Genomic DNA, 17,389 nt, shown 5'->3' on the forward strand with positions numbered 1-17,389 from the left:
TATATATATATACACACACACACACTAAGAAGGGAATAACTCACCAAGGATTCCTGTATTGACGATAGATACTATGTGGAAAAAAAAGTAGGAAGACGGATTTTTTTGTTCATCCATATCAAATAATTTGGGACATAGAGAATAAATAAATATATATATTATGTACCAAATCAAGTAAAATGTAATATAAATTATAATAAATGACAGTTTAAATGTCAAAATATCATATAGAGATTTCATTTGTATTACATAAATTAGGACAATTGGAGTGATAAATAATTTAAAATTACGTAAGAAGTACTTACTATATGCCACAACAACTAACAACTTAAAATATCTAAACAAATTTAGCTGATCTCAAAATTCATCTTAGCTACATAAATAAAAACAAAAAATACGGTTAATTGTGAAAAAATTAGGTAAAACTATAACTCATAATAGTTAACAAATTAAAATATACAAAAAATTTACTGACTTCAAATTTTATCAGTATCATATAAATTAAACATATATGAAACTCGTACTAACATAAACTTTATATTTAGTATATATAGATTCGATATCACCTATGAAATTGCTAAAATGTTATATTCCTGGATACCAACCCGTATAATTATTAAAAAATTGCTAGGTAGCACTGTAAATTCGGTCAATATTAAACCTTCTTCAACTATATTCTTAGAATGATTGAATCACAATTACTTAATAAAATACATCTTAAAATAAATAATTCCAAAATCACAACTTCAAAGTTCAACTTCCGTCGACAGAATTTAAACTTGAAAAAATGGTGGGAGACGGTGGCTTGAGAAATGGAGAAGAACAAGAGAAAAATAAAAGAAAAATGGCTTAATGCAAGCCTTCGCGCCATTGATGAGCGTATCACAGTCGCTTTGTCATATCAGCAAAAAGTGTCAAAATGACACATCAGAGCTTTACATGAGATATCAATCTAAAATGAACAAAGTCTAATTGAGATGTGTAAGTGAAAGTTAACGCCAACTTTAGCTTATCATTGATGGGTTCAACCATTAATTATAACATTGGTCTCATCATAATTGCTTCACAAAACTCAGGTTTTCATGATTAAGATACAATATAGCAAAATATTCATGTAGATCTCAAACATTATTTTTTAACCATATAACACATGTCTCCTACCACAACTAAGAACTTGATCAGGAAATGGAAAGGAGTCGAATCCATTCATTCACGTGAAACCCTAACAAGTTGCTTTCCAACATTGCGACCATAGAAGAGACCAACTAGAGCCTTGGGAGCGTTTTCGAGACCTTCAGCTATGTCTTCCACATACACAACGTTACCGGCCTTTATTTGTGGAATGATCATTTCCAAGTACTTGGGGTAGAGATGATAGTGATCAGAAACAAGAAAACCCTCCATCCGGATTCGTTTTGTGATGAGGCAGAACAAGTTGTGAACTCCTTCCGTCTTCTCAAGGTTGTACTGTGAGATCATCCCACACACAGCAATCCGACCATGAAGTTTCATATTCATAAGAACTGCATCAAGCATCTTCCCTCCGACATTCTCAAAGTATATGTCAATTCCGTTAGGAAAGTACCTAATAGAAATACAAATAAGGGTCATAACGTTACCTGACTCTGCCCCTGAGTTCATATAAACGCCTATGTTATAGTACTATTTGTCTATATATGCTCGTAACGTTACAAAAATGGTTCATAGTTGTCCTTCCTCCGCTAGTATACCATCCGTTTTAACCAAAATGGGATGTCAACTCCCCAAACAATAACACTATCCTAACGGCTTCTCTACACGGGGCCTATTAGTATTTTGTAGTGAGAAGTTATAAGATTACTGACCTCTTCAAAGCTGCAACTAAATCCTTCTCCTCTTTGTAGTTAAAAGCTTCATCAAAACCGAATTTGTTCTTCAACAGATCAACCTTTAATAAGAGAGACGGATTCAACAATGTTGATTACGATAAGCAATACAGCTTTTGCCACTATTTAGATTCAACAATGGAAATATAAACATCGCGAAGGTACTAGTACTAACCTTTTCTTTGGTTCCAGCACTACCAACAACATAACAACCTAACATCTTCGCAAATTGGCCAACAAGCTGACCAACTGCTCCGGAAGCAGCAGAAACATACACGGTTTCTCCCTTCTTCGGAGAGCAAATCTCATAAAAACCAACATAAGCTGTCATCCCAGGCATTCCTGCAAAACAATAATTGTCCGAGTCCATATAAGCAGATCACCCGTCCATTCTCCAATCAACTAATGTGGAACTCTAACATTCCAAAAGAGGAACACACGAGGTTCACATATCATGTAAAGTTACGAGGCTTATGTCTAACTCAACCCCAAAAATTAGTCCACATGAGCAAACCCCAACCAACGTGGGATGCTAACTCATTCTAACACATAATTCTTTGATGAAATAGAAAGCGACATCAATGGATTATAAAAATATAAGCAGACCATCAATCCATTCCCCAAATAAACAGTCGTTATATTGAGAAGAGAACAACTTACCAAGGATTCCTGTATAGTAAGAAAGAGGTACATTCTTGTCATGAATTTTAAACAGAGAACTCTGAGTAGCATTTACAATACTATACTCCTCCCATCCAATCATTCCCCAAACTAAATCACCTTCTTGAAAATTTGAATCACCAGACTTCAAAACTTTAGCCACTCCACATCCTGTGATAGGCTATAACATAACACAAAAGATAAGTACTTGTGAGAAACATTATCATCATAGGAGAAATTGTTAATCCATTCATATCATGATACATAAGGAATAAACATTCAGTTGGGAGAATGAAGTTCACTTTATCCTCAATGTTTCTAACATCTAAGAGTTCTTGAACAAGAAATGAAAAATGAAATAGGATACGCGGAGAAAACATTTTTCTCCCCCAGGGATCCCTCGTCCGAGATCTCTGGGGAAGAGGATCAAGTTGGCCCTTGCGAGAAGTTTGATCCACTATCTCCCTTCAACCCCTTTGAGCGAAATGCGGCAAAAGAAAAGGAAGGAAAATGTATGGACTGATCCCATCATCTCCACCCCGTAGGAACTACGAGGATCACCTCAAGGATGGCTTTGACATCCGAGGGTCACAAACTGACCATAGAACCTTGTTCAATAAGTGGAACACTTTAGCTGTCCGCTCTCAGGTTGGGTAGTCAGGGTCGGAGAAGGGCAATCACTCATTCTTAAAACCAATGTCCTTAAGACCAAAGAGTCGGGCGGAAAGGGGGAGGGGGGAGGAAGCCCTCCGTTCCTGGTTCTCCTGTAGTTGGATCCTCCGGAACCACAAGAATCCTTAGTTAGAATTGGATTCCAACTCAGCACCTTTTGAGTGGGATTTTGAGAACTCAGATACAAAGGTATCAGACGGGCTATATCAAACTCGCATGCCCAGTAATTTTTTCATGTTCTATCGTAAAAGTTATCCTTAAAGTTGGAAAATAAGTTTCACAACACTTCAATTATGTCCTCCCCGTTCTCTAACACACTTTATCTACACCCTCATCCCCACTAGGAAACAATATATATCCCACCCACCTACCTCACTTAATATTTATCTAGATTATACATAAATATTTTTCACTTAAGCGTATTAAATATAAGAAAATAAATATGAACCTCATTCGTTTCCTAAGAAAATATACTCACCATTACACCAAATACCCCCTATATAATATTAAATAAAAAAACACCCTAGGTCTACACAATTACATGGAAAATTTAAACTCACTTGTAATTTGTTTCGAAAATAACAAGAAATGCTTGTATGTTAAATTTATAAAAAATCCACAAATCATAACATGGTGAAAAATTCTAGATCGATAAATCCATAAATCATTATTTACAAGAGCGACTCAATAAAATAAGTGAACGACTTACAGAGCCAGGAGTGAAGGACTGAACATAGCTACCCTCAAGTTTACTCATACGTGAACGCATGTAAGGGTCACAAGACAAGTAAAGATTCTTCAAAACAACAACATTAGAACCTTCTGGAACATTCAATTTAATGTTGTTATTCTTAAATTCCATATCAGATTCCTTAGAGTAACCTTCCACATAATGTTTTAGAATGATTTGTTTGTTGTTCATCACTTCCTCTGCCATTTCACACTTCAATTTATGTGAATCAAGAGTTGTTCATATATCTGGATCCGGTTCCTCTTCATTTTTTTCCCCAAAACTTAATGACTAAAAATTAGTTAATTACTTTTTTCCCTTTTTTATGATTTAAATGATTAATACTATATTATATATTTAATTTTATAAATTATTATTAATCTCGTAATCTTAAATCTCTTTCGATCTTTTATTTTTCCTACGTAGGATATCTACCCATCAAATTATATAAAAGCTTTGGCCTTCTCTTTATCATATAAACACCTCCTACAAATTTGTAATACACTATATTTACTCTAATGATTATTACTATTCACCATGTAATATCTTGTTGTTTATTTATTTTATTAAAAATACTGTTATTTGCCTAAATAGGTAGGGCAAATAATAAGAAATTCTTCAGTTTAGAGTTTAATTAATTATAAGCCTCTTTTGAAATTATCGTTTGTGTCAGATTTCAGTTCCCAAACACACGTATGTGACACATCTAAATATATGTAATTAAAATAGGAAAATTACGCGATTAAGTAAATTTATACTATTTAATTATTTATCATAATTATAATTTGCTATAATTATCATGCGCGACTAACATTATACATTAATTACGTGGGATGACTTCGAACTTGTATAATTAGTCACGTTTGTATATGTATAATTCGCCAGAATATACAAATACATATGTATAATATACAATTTATATATATATATATATATATATATAAACACACACAATTTACCTCTCTCCCACTCTCTATCCTATCTCGCTCGCCTCTCTCCTCCCCCTCCCAGTCTCGCTCGCATATATACAAATACTTATGTGTAATATACAATTATATACATATACAATTCATTTCTCTCCCACTCTCTGCCTTCTCTCGCTCGCCTCTCTCCTACCTCTCCCAGTCTTGCTCACCTCTCTCTTGCCTCTCCCAATCTCTCTTGCCATATATACAAATACATATGTATAATATACAATTATCTAACCGATATACATATACAATTCACCTTCTCCCACTCTTTTCCCCCTCTCTCTCTCTCAGTCTCGCTCGCCTCTCTCCTCCGTATAACATGTAACTACGAATTGTAATTATCAAACTATAGCTATGGAGAGTAATTAAGTTATTTTTAAATGGCTATATGTGAAAGTTCCCTAATTAAAATTAGGTGCACTTTATTTCTGATATACTGTACTTAAGCATAATTCATATGTATCTGGAAACACGAACTCTCTCACTCATATCTCTTATCTTGTTCGCTTCTCTCTCTATCTCTCTCCTTATGGTTCTGTATTTCAGAATTTTTATTAAATATATCTAATATCTCATATATATGTAATTAGTATAATTTGCATATATCTGGAATACATAATTACTCTTTTGGTTGCCTCTCGCCTTTTTCATCTCCCCTTCTCCTCTCTCACTACCTCTCTTCTTATGTATATGCATTTCAGAATGTATCTAGTAGCAAAAATACATGTAGCAGGTATATCTGCCTTGAAATTTAGTATTGAATTATTCATTAATGAGTAATTACTTCAAATTATAGATAAATCATAAAATTTATTAAATATATGACAAAAATGTCTATGTATTTAACCATGACACAATATCTTCTTTTCAAGTAAAAACTTGAGAGAAATTGGTAAGGATCCAAATCCATTCATTCCTCTGAAATCATCACAACTTGCTTCCCAACGTTGAGACCTGAGAAGAGACCAACTAGAGCACTAGGAGCACTTTCAAAACCTTCAGCTATGTCTTCCACATACACAATATTACCAGCCTTCATTTGTGGAATGATCATTTCCAAATATTTAGGGTAAAGATGATAGTAATCAAAAACAAGAAATCCTTCCATACGAATTCGTTTCGCGATGAGGCGAAACAAGTTGTGCACTCCTTCAGTCTTGTCAAGGTTGTATTGTGAAATCATCCCACACACAGCAATACGACCATGAAGTTTCATATTCATAAGAACTGCATCAAGCATCTTACCTCCAACATTCTCAAAGTATATGTCAATTCCATCAGGAAAGTACCTAATAGATTAAATCAATACGAAAAAAGGTCATATTGCTTTTCTGTTATACTATCAGTTCATATATATCTTTACCGTTATAGTAACTATGCCCTTAATGTTACAAAAGTGGTTCATATCTTCACTAATCATTAATCTCATTCACTTTAACCAAAATAAAAAGTCAATCCACCACACACAATTCTTCTGAGGTGAAGAGACTATTTCTACTAGATAAATGGCAACTTCAGCATAAGAAAAAGATACGATAAATGTGAATTCTTTTTATTAGTTGAATCAGTGTATTTTGCATATAGTATGAATGTCTATATCATTTTAGTCTTTTTATAAACGGTATAGTTTATCCTCGTTTTCAATCAAAAGTTTGGTGCATGTCCCCCTTTACTTTAGTAACTTTTTTGGATGTTATCAACATGGTAGGGGTCAAGCCTAACCCCACACCATTAAAGTGACCATTACTTAGTGTTTTCTTGTGGTAATTTATAGGTATAATACATAAATATATCTTTTAATTTAGCTTCTAATTACATTTATGTCATTCAATTTTGAATGTGTACAAGTAGACACTTAAACTTGTATAAAGTTGAATAAATAGACACACATGACCTACATGTCATCTTTTGTCCTACGTGGTGTCTTACTGTATTGTGCCATGTAGGACTCATGTATGTATTTATTTAAAAGTTGAATAGTTAAAGTGTCTGTGCATTATGAAAGTAGTTGAAGATCAAAATTAAAATTTAAAGCCAAATTTAGAATTCAATATATGTATTATGTCTATTTATAAGATGACTCACCTTTTCAAAGTTGCATCTAAATCATGCTCCTCTTTATAGTTAAAAGCTTCATCAAAACCAAACTTGCTCTTCAACATATCAACCTTTAATAATAAATAATGAATAAATGAGATAGATAGATTATTTAACAATGATTAAGATAAATAAGATAACTTGTAACCCACTAACAAATTTCAAGAGTGAAATGTTTTAGTACTTACCTTTTGTTTATTTCCAGCACTACCAACAACATAACAACCTAACATCTTTGCAAATTGTCCAACAAGTTGACCAACTGCTCCAGAAGCAGATGAAACAAACACACTTTCACCCTTCTTAGGACAACAAACCTCATAAAAACCAACATAAGCTGTAATCCCAGGCATCCCTACAAAATAATTTTTGAGTAAAATAAATATTTATTGTTTTCTTTACCACCTATGCTATCACTTACTTTGTATTAAAACAGAATGATTGGGCGTAAAGCGTCTGTAGGTAGCTTTTAAAATTTGCCGTCAAAATAACTCAACAACAAACTTCAAAGACATATTTTGATCGAAGAGAGTGGTGATTGAGGTATGAAACTTACGAGAAGGTGATTGTTTAGGTAGGTTAAATTAAATAATGGATATATAGTTGAGGTATGAAACTCATAAATATACAATGGTTTCGATCTGTTTTATACCATTAACTTTTTATTTTATTTGAATTTGAAATTGAAATCGATAGAAAAGCAAAGATATGGGCTCGTGTAAGTAGGAAAAAAAAAATTATTTGTTTTTGAGTTAATGATCACTCTCTTTGTATTAAAACACACCCTGATGACAAGTTAGTCAAATATTAATCACACTCCACTACATGCACTTGTAGGCCAACTCAACATCAAAATGCATTTTTAATATAAAAAGAGAGTGATAGTTTAAATAAGTAAACAGAACAATGTATAGTAAAGATATAAAATCAGCAAAAAAATTTGATACTCCCTCCATTTTAGTTTATTTTTCTAATTTTTTTTAGTCCATTTAAAAAAACATGACTCTTTTTTAAATAACTTTTTAATTTCAATTAATCACAACACATATTTAAGACCACAAGATTGAATGACATTTAGATACCGTTAACATATTTAAAAGTCTTTTTTGTTTTCTTAAACTTCAAGTCAAAATACGTCACTTAATTTGAAACGAAGGAGATATTTTAAATGTATTTTTAACGATTAAATATTTATATTTGGAGAGGGAAAGGATGTATATTGAGAAGAGAAAAACTCACCAAGGATTCCTGTATAATAGGAAAGAGGCACATCCTTTTCATGATCAATTTTAAAGAGAGTTGTCTCAGTAGTTGTTACAACACTATATTCCTCCCATCCACTCATTCCCCAAATTAAGTCACCTTTTTGGTAGTTTGAATCACTAGACTCCACAATTTTAGACACTCCATATCCTGTGATAGGCTACGAATAGAAAATAAATAAGAAATTCACTTATTTTCCTGAAAAGTATACTAAATACAAATAATATTGAATTTTGAAACATTCAAGGTCTACACAATTAACAATCAAAATATAGTTAAAGGAGAGAATTTTATGTGAAAAGAATATAAAAGCTTATTTGTTTTGTTAGGAGGAGAAAAAAAAACCAATTTTACACCATACTAAATTTATTTGAAAACCATAACCATTAAGAATGATTTGACTGACTAATAGTGATTTTTTTACATAGTTATTAAATATATAAATTTTATTAAAAAAATTTAAAATCCATATCGAAATTAACAAGTTTGATTCTCAAAATTTGAACTTGATTTTGATAACTTTTTGAAAATAATTTCTCTATCTTTATAAGATAAAAATAAAGTCAGTACTCACCATCCTCTCCGAATTCACGAGTTTGACTTTTTTTTAAGTAGCTTATTAGCAAAAACTTAAAAGTCATGAGTTGAGCATACTCATTTTTTTAGCTTAAAAAAGTGCTTAAATTTTTTGTCAAACACCTTAAAAAAAATTTTAAAAAGATTAAAAACCGAAAATTACTTAAAATAAGATAATTAAATCACTCAGTTATAAAAATACACTAAATATATTTTCTGACTCTCGAAATTTGAATGTCAAACAAAGGTATATATCAACTAAATAATCATATGTGTGATAGTAAATTGAATTTTTTTTTTGAAATACTTACATAACCAGGAGTGAAGGATTGAATATAGCTACCCTCAAGTTTGCTCATGCGATTACGCATGTAAGGGTCACAAGACAAGTAAAGATTCTTCAACACAACAACATTAGAACCTTCTAGAACATTCAATTTAATGATACTATTCTTAAATTCCATATCAGATTCCTTAGGATAACCTTCCACATAATGTTTTAGAATGATTTGTTTGTTGTTCATGATCATTTCTTCAGCCATTTCTAATTTTAATGTGAATGAAGAGTTGTGGTCATAATAGGTGTGTTTATATATATGTAGAGAGAAAGTTTAGGGGTTTGATTTGATGTTACATGTGAAATGATATGGCAAGTCAATCCAAAAAGGTGAATAGGATCATGATATATGTCAAAATGATATATCCCAATTCAAGATCAATAAAAACATGTTATGTGTGTACAAGTAACATGTTTTGCCAATTAAATATTGATATGTCTCTTAAATTCGAAAATAAAATCTTTCTTCATGATCACTACTTCTCCACCATTCACTTAAATTTGTTTGGGTGAAGAAAGCTTATCTTTATCATAACTCCTACAGTCAGTAATTATAAATAGGATCATCATAATTAAGAATTCTAATAAAAAGCCAGAGAGAGCTCGTGAATCAACGCCATAAATTTCTTTACAAGCTACAAGTTCAAGTAACAATTTAAGATCAATATCACCAAATTTAGGAACAAGCTCAAAAACCCTTGAATTCAAGTGCAATTTAAGATCAAGATCATCGAATTCAAGAACAAGCTCAAAAACCCGTAAATTTAAGTACAATTGATAATAATTTTTTTTTATTTTATGTGACACTTTTTTCTCTTTACTTTATTGCAATTTCTTTTATTATAATAAAAATAATATAATTTAAAAATCTCCTTTTATCGTTAATGAAATGACATGCAGCTATATAATCTCCAAGAATTATTTTAGACAACAAATTTTCAGAATCTTCCTTTTTTTTAAAAAAAATATATCAAATAAAATGAAACGGAAAAAGTATTTTTCCCACATTTATATTGCTTTCTCCATTTGCTTAGTGTCTCCTCACCGACTCTACCAACCAACTATGGACAATGTTTTACAAGCCTTTTAAACATGCTCCCTAATAATTGTAAGAGGAAAAGCTTAAAGGGTTTCTTAAAAAAAAAACTATATTAAGATAAAATATAGAATAACAATTAGGATTATTAATTAATACTGAAATTATATATTTTATAATAATAAAATAAATTATTCTTTTACATAGTAATATAATTAATTATATCATAATATATCTAAATTTATAATATAAATTTTATCTTAAATATAATTAAAATATATCATATCTTATCTCACCTACCAAACAATCACTTCAAATAAACAAAAAATAGTATTAAAAAAAAAAAGATAGAGGCAAATATAGCTCATCATTGTACGCAGCAGCGAGCACCACAAGAAGAAAATATCCCAACATAAATTAGAGCTTTCCACATACAGCAACACAATGCCTGAATCTGGAAATTCAATAGTTGTAAATACTTTCGGATATTTTCGGTATCACATAAATTGAGATAAAGAAAAATAATGCGAAAAGTTTAATAAATTATAATGTTTAATAACATAAAATATTTTATATATTTAATTGTCTTTCCGAATTCCGTCTATGCTATTGGGTTTGTGTTGGCACAGTTAGCTCATGAATATTTTGGTGATGTGACTGACGGACGATTACAATGAAAATTGATTAAAAGATACTCTGTATGGAGTTGCGAGAGCAATACGTGAAGCTTCATATTTTGGGCTATTAGGAGTTATTTCTCCGTCATATCACTCTAAAAATAGTGAGACTGTGTGTATTGCTCCACCAATTCCCTACAGAGGGAACCAACACGAAAATCGACATAATGAGGGAGAGGGTTTACCTGCTCCGGGGCTTCTTTAATTTGATCTTTTAAATGGACTATTTTGGTCGTCAGGGCGAACTGCTCCACAGCTAACGTCTTAACGGACACCCACAAAATTTTTTGGCAAAATAACGTCGTAATTTCGGATCACCAAAAAAGATAGTAAACTATGACAAACGAAAATTGGCAAAATGGGGGTTCACCTGCTCCAAGGCTCGTTTGACCTTCAAAATATACCGTTTTGGCCGTCAAGGCCAATTAGCTCCATAACTAACGTCATAATGAACGTCCATAAAAAAATTTGACAAAAATAATGTTGGAATTCCAAATCACCAAAAAAGATGGTGAACTATAGTCCACGAAAATCTACAAAATGGGAATTTACCTGCTCCAGGGCTTGTTTGACCTTGAAAATGGACCCTTTTGGTCGTTCTGGGCCAACTAGCTCCATATCTTAAGTCTTAACGGACGTCCACGAAAAATATTGAAAATAACGTCAGAATTCTAGATCACCAAAAATGATGATAAACTATAGTACACGAAAATCGATAAAATGAGGATTTACCTGCTTCGGGGCTCATTTGATCTTGCAAATGGACCGTTTTAGCTGTCATGGACAACTGGATCCATAGTTAACGTTTTAACAGATGTCCATGAAAAATTTTGGCTAAAATAACATCGGAATTTCAAATCACAAAAAAAGATGATTCACTATACCACACGAAAATCAACAAAATAGGGGATTTACCTGTTTCGAAACTCGTTTGACCTTAAAAATTATAAAATATTCCAATTTATAAGATAAATTTATTTCGCATAATTCAAAAATATCACATTTGAATTCTTATCCCATAACTCATATAACTTTTTTTAAGATAAATAAAATAAAAGATTAAAATAGAGCTTATTATAGTACGGTGCAGCCTGCACCACAAGAAGAAAATATTCCCAAAATTAGAGCTTTTCGCACACATGAAGCGTGCATGTGAATATTCGATAATTGTGATCGTACGCTCAAAAATGAATTTGTATCATATAAATTAGGATAGAGAAAAAATATTATGAAAATATCATAAATTAATAATAATTATATAATAATTTAAAATATTAATGAAAAAAATCATAGTATTTCCAAATTCTATTTATGCTATTGAGTCTGTGATGACACGAATTTAAATGTCTAATACTAAAACAATAATATGAAGCAAATCGAATTAGTACTACGTTATTTCGTTGTTTTCAGTTTGTGTATCTTAGTTTCACAAGGTATTAATAGGGAAAATGCATAAGTAACCCCTCAATCTATGCCCGAAATTCAGAGACACACTTATACTATATTAAGGTTTTATTACCCTCTAAATTTATTTTATAAGTAATTTTCTACCCCTTTTCGGCCGACGTGACATTGGCTTTAAAAAAAAAGTCAACCAGCGTTGAACCCACAAGATAGTGTCACGTAGGTCGAAAAGGAGTAAAATATTATTAATAAAATAAGTTCAGGGGATAATAGGACATTAATATATTGTAAGTGTGTCTCTGAGATTTCAGACATATGTTGAGGAGGTACTTGTGCATTATCCTTTTAAGAAAGTAAAGACAATTTTTAAAACTTTGGAATGTTAAACTAAAAGTATGTTAGATATTTGTGTTGATATAAATTATATCATTAATTAGTTCAATAAAAATTAAATTAATTAAATAATTATGTATGTTACATTTGCTTTTTTATGCATACTTCAAATCAAATTACGAGGTTTCTATGTATTAATATTACTAGTATTTAATTATATTTTTATCAAATTAATGTCCGATAAATAATAATTGTAAATTTAAAAAATAACTTAATGATCGTACATATTTTTGCGATGCTTCTTTTTTTTTTGCTTACTTTATAAAATTATAAAAAAAATTGATACAATTTAAATAATTTTCACAATTTATAAATTTATAATTAAAAATTACAATTTAAAATTTTTTAAATGGCATGTCGAAACGAAATTTTCGACTTCAATTCTTTATATCAATTTTGTCTCACATTTCCAGCTTGGTCCACTAACATTATCATATAATAAACAAAAGAAATGGCCAATTTCTATTTTCTTTTAACTTAGTCGAAAAAAGACATGATTTTATAGACAAAAAAGTAGAAAATTTTGTGATCAGTCATTTTCAAATCCTACAATATCTCTAGAAAGCAACATTCAAAAAAAAAATAGTTAAAAAAAAAGGATTTCTAACCGTATATTTATCAAGTGTTTAGTTTATTATTTTTTATTTTGTGTTTGAATAAAATCCTTTAAAAAGCTTCTTTCTAATAATATCCTTTAATAATTATTATGTAATTCGCTCAAGATAGATAATACTCCAATAATATTATTTTCATGATCTTCTAACTAGCTAGGAGAAGAACAATTTTATTGTCATATTTATTATTTTCTCACTTGAATTACAAATGTTGCTTTTCAATTCAAAAAAGAAGAATCATTTACTTTTAAAATCGAACAGACGATAAACAATAGTAAATTTGAGTAAACTATCTACATTTACACATAAAAATTGCAAGTTATAATTTAATTTGTATACATTTTTATAAATTTTTCAAAATACAATTAGAAAATTATACACACAAAAACATTTATTTTTAATTAGTAAATGTTAAACAACTCACATTTCAAATTTTATATTGATTTCTATTGGAATTATTTAGTAACAACTCTCTCTAGATAATTTGTAAGCTAATTTATTTAAAAAGATTTATCAGTACAAATATAAAACATAAAATCAAAAAAATAATTAAAATGATTTGAGAAATATTTTTGTCTTTACATAGACTTATCTCGTGATATTAAATCCTATATATTACTAATACCTCTAAAGAAAAGGTATTAGTAATACATCTTCTAATACTATTTAGGGTATATAACTAATCCATAAATTAATTATGCATAGACTTAAATTCTTACCAAATATGGTACCAAATAGTACCATATATAATATATGGACAATTTCTCATAATACTCCCTACCAAACGATCACTTAGAATCATCAACCATTTATTTTATTTTTTACCAAGCAATCATTTTACTCCCTCCGTTTAAAAAAAAAATATCTCTATTTCCTTTTTAGTTTATTTCAAAAAGAATGACCCCTTTCCTTTTTTGGCAACACTTTAACTTTAATTTTCCACGTGGCATGTTTAAGACCACAAGATTAAAGGGCATTTTGGTACATTTGATATAATTTTAAATTAGAACCACAATATTAAAAAATATTTTTTCTTTTCTTAAACTCCGTTCCAAGTTAAACTAGGCCATCTTTTTTGAAACAGAGGGAGTATTGAATAAGAGTAGTTAACATTTTTTTTAATTTCAAGCACCAAAACCTCACACTTAAAATAATTAAAAAAAATTAAATATATATAATCAAATAACACATAAAGAAAATAAAATGGAGATTATCACTATTTAAAAGTACAAATGTTGTAACTTGTACAAGCCTTAAGTGTGCTCCCTAATAATTGAAGAGGAATTTATCTCAAAGTATGAAATAAATTTTATCTTAAGAATAACTCAAAAATATCCTTTCTTATCCCACCTACCAAACAACATTTTTAAGTATAAAGAAAAAGAAATAAAAAAGATGGAGACATATAGAGCTTTCTGCACACAGCCACACAAACTGCATGGGAAATTCAATAATTGTGAGTACTCTCAAAAATTTATCAGTACCACATATTTTAAGATTAAAAAAAATATGTAAAAAATCATATATTAAAATAATTTATAATTTAAAATATTTCTTAAAAAGAAGTTTAGTTGTCATTTCATTTTGCGTTATTGAGTTTGTGTTGACATGAACTTATATATCCATTACAAAAAGAATACTGTCAAGCAAATCAAATTATAACTAGGTTACTCTTTTTAATTTAATTTGTAATGTCTTAATTACGTAGTTAATTGATTTAAGAAAGTAAAAATGATTTTTAAAATATCGTGCTCTTAAATTAAAAATATGTATTATGTTTTAAAAATATATTTTAATTCTATAATATTAAACATGTCGTATATAATAATCTTTTGAGAAACTTATAGGCGACACCTAAATCAAGCAAAATAAGCTTTATTTATTCCTAATACATATTTTCTCAACGTACCAAAATCTAATAAAATTCATAACATTGTAATGTAGTACATTTTTATAAGTTCCTTTTTTATGTCATCCATACATGTTGATTTGCGTAATACAGTACAAATTTTGTCTTAAACCGCAAAGTTAAAGCTACTAAATAAGACCTCAACACTATAAACCACAAAATAATAATTAAACAAAAAAAAAAACTAAAACCGTTTACCTCATTTGAAACATTATATATACACATATTTATACAAGACTAAAAAAAATTAAAAATCCTAACTTCAAATTGCCAAAGATAATCATAATTACTAAATTAATTTAAACTAAAAAGCCAATTCTTTTTAAGCTCATTTCCAACACTTAATGATTGACATATTACATTATTTATTTTATTTGGTAAGTCTTTAAAAAACTACCAGTAGAGTCATAATCAAAGCATGGTCATAGAAAATGACATTCATATAAAAAAAAACAAACCAAAAGGACAACACATGGTAGGTAGGTAAATTAAAACAAATGGAGTAAAATTTAAATGAAAGTAGGTTGAAATTAAACCCCTAAAATTTTGCAAAATCGATGATATCTTGGTCACACACAAGTTTATCCATGTGTTTTTTCTCCAAATCCATTTGCACAACAATTCCAGTCTCACATTCAGTATCATATAACCACAAAACTTGATTATGTCTTGACCCAAAATGCATTAAACTAGGTTTTCCCCAACCAAAATCTGTTTTTTGTATGGGGAACCTAGATAAACTTGAGCTCGTAAAATTCATAACTTCATCGTCTCCTCCCCATTCTAATCCAGAGTAACTATCCTTGTATAAGTCGATAACCAAAGAAATTATTTCATCTGGAGTAGCTTTGACGCATTTATTGTTAATCACTTTAACAGACTCTTTTATGAGTTTTACAATCTGATGCAACGACTCAATCTTTGTTTCATCATCGTGTTCAAATTTTATAGGAACTTCAATAATAAGATTCCCAAAAGAGTCTGTAATTTCAGGAAAATCTGCTACCTTACCGCGCAAGTTAAGTGGAAATGACATTACAGAACGTTTCAAATTTGAACTATTTGTGGAACGGATAAGTGACCTCCATAAAAGTGCTGTAATCATCTCAACTCGAGAAGGTTTAAAACCTAAACTTTCACTTATTGAATCAAATTTCTCTCTGAGCCTCGATATTGCATCTTTCTCAAAAACAAACTTTCTGGCAATTAACTTAGAGTCTTTACGTTTGCCTTCATCAACCGGAGGCTCAAGAAGGGTTGATAAATCGTGTTTGTAAGGGAAAAGAGTAGCTAAATTGAAATTCATGAAGTTGATTTCGTTAGAAGGAGTACCAAATTTGCACACTTTGGTCCATTCATAAAGGATTTTGAATGTGGTGCATCCATCCATAACAGGATGTGCAATGCTAATAGCTAGGGCTAGACCACCACATTCAAATGTTGTGACTTGCACAACCATAAGTGGCGTGACGAATAAATTAGAGTCATCAACATCCATAGTACCTTGAGGCCAAAATGACAAGGCTAGATCAAGGTCTTTTTTTGTGTGTTGAAGTAAATCATCAAGGGTACAATTGACCTTTGCTTTGATATAAGTAACACCTTGATCAAGACAAAGAATTAATGATTCATCATCTTCAGCAAATCGACCAGCTAAAGGGTAAATATGTGATAAAATCCTCGATAAGGATTCTTCAAGCTCTTCATGTTTCGAGTTATTCTTACAATGAGGATAGAAAAGAACAAGAGGTAAGTGTGCTACATCCGCAACTTGATCAAAGAAAGATAACTTGTGATATTTAAGGTGTTTTGGTGTTGGTAATGATGGTTTAATGAGGGTTTTGGACAAAATATTTACTTGCATTGAGTCTTTCATGGTTAAATGTACTCAAAACTTAGCTTGTCAATGAAATGAACAAGTAGTGTATATATATATAAGTGAGGAGTTGATAACAAGAAAATAAATTTCACTAGTTGTGAGTACACTCTAATATTTATGTACCACATAAAATTGAGATTTTTTTAGAAATAATTTATATATTACAATAATTAATAATTTAAAAAAAAAAAAGAACTATAATTGTCTTTTCATATGTGTTATTTGTACTTTGACAGACTTATGTATTTGTCAATAAGCCAATCAAAACAACGTTTTAGTTACTCTCACTATTTCAGTATGTGTTTT

At 30.1% G+C, this 17,389-nt stretch overlaps 3 protein-coding genes and 1 long non-coding RNA gene across 5 annotated transcripts; all 4 read right to left on the reverse strand.

Moving 5' to 3' along the window:
• Positions 1-986: 986 nt before the first annotated feature.
• LOC107005751 (2-alkenal reductase (NADP(+)-dependent)-like) lies at positions 987-4,154 on the reverse strand. Its single transcript, XM_015204406.2, has 5 exons — positions 3,907-4,154; positions 2,526-2,706; positions 2,041-2,207; positions 1,845-1,927; positions 987-1,585 (listed from the first exon to the last, which is right to left on the reverse strand). The coding sequence occupies exons 1-5, from the start codon at positions 4,132-4,134 to the stop codon at positions 1,207-1,209; spliced, it is 1,038 nt and encodes a 345-aa protein (XP_015059892.1). The 5' UTR covers positions 4,135-4,154; the 3' UTR covers positions 987-1,206.
• Positions 4,155-5,625: 1,471 nt separating this feature from the next.
• Positions 5,626-9,402, reverse strand: LOC107005752 (2-alkenal reductase (NADP(+)-dependent)-like). Its single transcript, XM_015204408.2, has 5 exons — positions 9,146-9,402; positions 8,235-8,418; positions 7,184-7,350; positions 6,984-7,066; positions 5,626-6,187 (listed from the first exon to the last, which is right to left on the reverse strand). The coding sequence occupies exons 1-5, from the start codon at positions 9,374-9,376 to the stop codon at positions 5,809-5,811; spliced, it is 1,044 nt and encodes a 347-aa protein (XP_015059894.1). The 5' UTR covers positions 9,377-9,402; the 3' UTR covers positions 5,626-5,808.
• A 1,107-nt stretch (positions 9,403-10,509) lies between these two features.
• On the reverse strand, positions 10,510-12,035 carry LOC114075062. Of its 2 annotated transcripts, XR_003575390.1 has the most exons (4): positions 11,617-12,035; positions 11,437-11,511; positions 11,255-11,321; positions 10,510-11,147 (listed from the first exon to the last, which is right to left on the reverse strand). It is a non-coding gene; the product is annotated as an uncharacterized LOC114075062 (long non-coding RNA). The 2 variants fall into 2 exon arrangements; XR_003575389.1 differs by having other exon boundaries at positions 10,510-11,321.
• A 3,517-nt stretch (positions 12,036-15,552) lies between these two features.
• On the reverse strand, positions 15,553-17,145 carry LOC107005264 (acetyl-CoA-benzylalcohol acetyltransferase-like). Its single transcript, XM_015203805.2, has one exon. The coding sequence runs from the start codon at positions 17,078-17,080 to the stop codon at positions 15,743-15,745; it is 1,338 nt and encodes a 445-aa protein (XP_015059291.1). The 5' UTR covers positions 17,081-17,145; the 3' UTR covers positions 15,553-15,742.
• Positions 17,146-17,389: the final 244 nt, after the last annotated feature.

Source organism: Solanum pennellii, chromosome 12 (assembly GCF_001406875.1).
Source record: "Solanum pennellii chromosome 12, SPENNV200".
Taxonomy (NCBI): Eukaryota; Viridiplantae; Streptophyta; class Magnoliopsida; order Solanales; family Solanaceae; genus Solanum; species Solanum pennellii.